This window comes from Populus euphratica, unplaced genomic scaffold (assembly GCF_000495115.2).
Source record: "Populus euphratica unplaced genomic scaffold, PopEup_1.0 scaffold7.1, whole genome shotgun sequence".
Taxonomy (NCBI): Eukaryota; Viridiplantae; Streptophyta; class Magnoliopsida; order Malpighiales; family Salicaceae; genus Populus; species Populus euphratica.
The window spans coordinates 1,435,470-1,437,854 of NW_011499871.1; the positions used below are offsets into that span (position 1 = coordinate 1,435,470).

The 2,385-nt window shown below is 27.2% G+C and overlaps 1 protein-coding gene across 1 annotated transcript in view; it reads right to left on the minus strand.

The window, feature by feature from the left end:
* Positions 1–2,363, minus strand: part of LOC105127353 (Transmembrane amino acid transporter family protein) — a 9,753-nt gene extending 7,390 nt beyond the window's left edge. Inside the window, exon 1 of the mRNA XM_011028613.1 lies at positions 2,078–2,363. Coding sequence (XP_011026915.1) covers positions 2,078–2,189 — 112 coding nt within the window. The 5' untranslated portion in view covers positions 2,190–2,363. The remainder of the gene's footprint in view (positions 1–2,077) is intronic.
* Between the last annotated feature and the right edge of the window lie 22 nt (positions 2,364–2,385).

Consider the following 2,385-nt stretch of genomic DNA (forward strand, 5'->3'; position numbering starts at 1 on the left):
GATTACCTCTTATGAGCTCTCATGAGAGAGAGAGGATATATATATATATATATATATATATATTAATTTTTATTTTGTCAAACAATCTAATTTACAAACTTAGCTTTTAAAAAGCCAAAAAGTTATAGAGATAGATGTTGGAATTGCTAGAGAAGAGCTATATTTAGAAAAGTATGAAACTATATATAATTCTAGCTCTTTTAATCTTTAAAAGGAATGGATTATGGCATATATGTATGGATAGTCGAGCCAGTACAATAATTAGATCATAATAAAATATAGGTACTCAATACCATAGCTTGATACCATGTCAGATTTGTTGGCAGGTTCAAAAGTGTTTTTCAAGATTGATCTCCAGTGGCTACTATCATATTAGAATCAAGTTAGGAGATTAATGGAAGATAGCCTTTAAAACACAACATAGGTTACACTTATGGATAATTATGTCATTTGGTCTATTCAATGCTCTCATCGGTTTTATGAGATTCATACATTAGGTATTGAGATCATTCATAGACAAATTTATTGTGGTTTATTTTGATGATATTATTTAAAAAAATAACATAGTTTGGTAAAAATAAAAATAACAAAACTTGAACACAATTGTATTTCTGAATATCGGTTCTATACATAACTTCTATTCTGAATAGCAATTGTTTAGTCATGTTTTAAAATTTATATCTTTAGCAAATTAATTAACCTTAATCACTATAACATTTAACAGTCTTACCAACTAAATTTTTCTATCGGCGTAAGATACATATTCGGTCGGTAATTAATTTACCAACGAAATCACCAAAGGAAATGCATCGTCGATGAATCTTTCATCAGTAATTTTTTGTTTCTAGGAAATGCACCGTCGGTGAATCTTTCATCAGTAATTTTTTGTTTCTTGATAAATTTGTTAGTAATAAAAAAATTATTATTATCTACAGATTTACTAATAGAACAGATGTGTAAAAAACAAAATTTACCTGCTTCATTCTGTTGGTATATCCCTCAAAAAATATCATCGGTAATTCTGTTGGTAATTATTTAAAAATATTTTTTAAAAATCTATTTTATAAAATAATTAAATTAACATAAATCAACACTCTATAATATATACTCAAAATGCTTGGAAAAAAGAAGAAGAAAATCAACTCAAACAAATTTGCAACAAATAAATAAAATGAAAAAATAAATTCAACTAAAAAATTCATATAAATAATAAATTTGTGATTGCTAAAAATTTAATAATTCTATAAATAAGTCAATTAAAAATTAATCTCATATAAAAAAAAACTCATAACAACATTCATACAATTATTAAGAATAAAAAAATTAAAAATAAAATAAAAAACAAATATAATGAAAAAATAATGAAAACATAAGAAAAAAATATTACTTTAATGTTATTGCAAGTGAAACTAAGAAGAATTTATTTTGTCACTAATTTTATTGGTCAAAATGACATATTATTGTTTTTTTTCATTATAATTTTTTCGGTTATATTAAGGGAATATCTTTGTTAGTAAAATCCCTCAAAAATTTAATGATGAAAATATTTTCTTGATATTTTGGTTTATATTTATTGATTTTATAGTAATGAATAAAAATTAACATAAAATTTTTAAAATTTTATTCTTTTATTTTAAATTATTTTTTATAAATTTGAGTAGTTTTGATATATTGATATAAAAAAATCTTCAAATATATATTATTTTAATATATATGTAAATAAAAAAAATAATTAATACACCGTAATCTCATGCGCTGACTTAAAACGAACGCAGCGGCTTGATTGCCGTCTAAAAACGCGGAAAGCAACATGCTCTAATTATTAGATTCCACCGAACGAGAAGGCTACATGTTGTCTGCTCTAGAAAAAATTAATGTAAAAGGGATTCGAAAGAGCAAGCAGCTAGGCTGGAAGAAACCTCGGCTAAAAAAAGAAAAAGTCAATGCTATAGTTTAGCACTTGCTTGGTTAGAAATGGTAGAACTTTCAATAACCAAAAATTCAATTAATTCCACGGAAAATATGTAAAAAAAAAAAAAAAACAAGAACAAAAACAAAAACGGCGGTTTATAGTTACCTAAAACGTCGGCTGCTAATTCCCGGAATCTGATGTGGCGACGACCGTCCCTTTCACAGTAGTCTAGCACCTTAGACATGAGATAATATGCGTAAAAGGTCACCATTCCCATCACCGTTAAGCAGAAGAACCCTAAACCCCATCCTAGCCCTCTAAACGCATACGGTAACGTCAGTATTGTAGGCCCCACTATTGCCGTCGTCAAATGAAACCCGGCATGCCACCACTCCCCTGCAAACAAAAATAAAAATTATAGAAGTTGTAGGATCAGGCTCAATTTCCAAATAACTGAAAAAACGTCGCGCCAA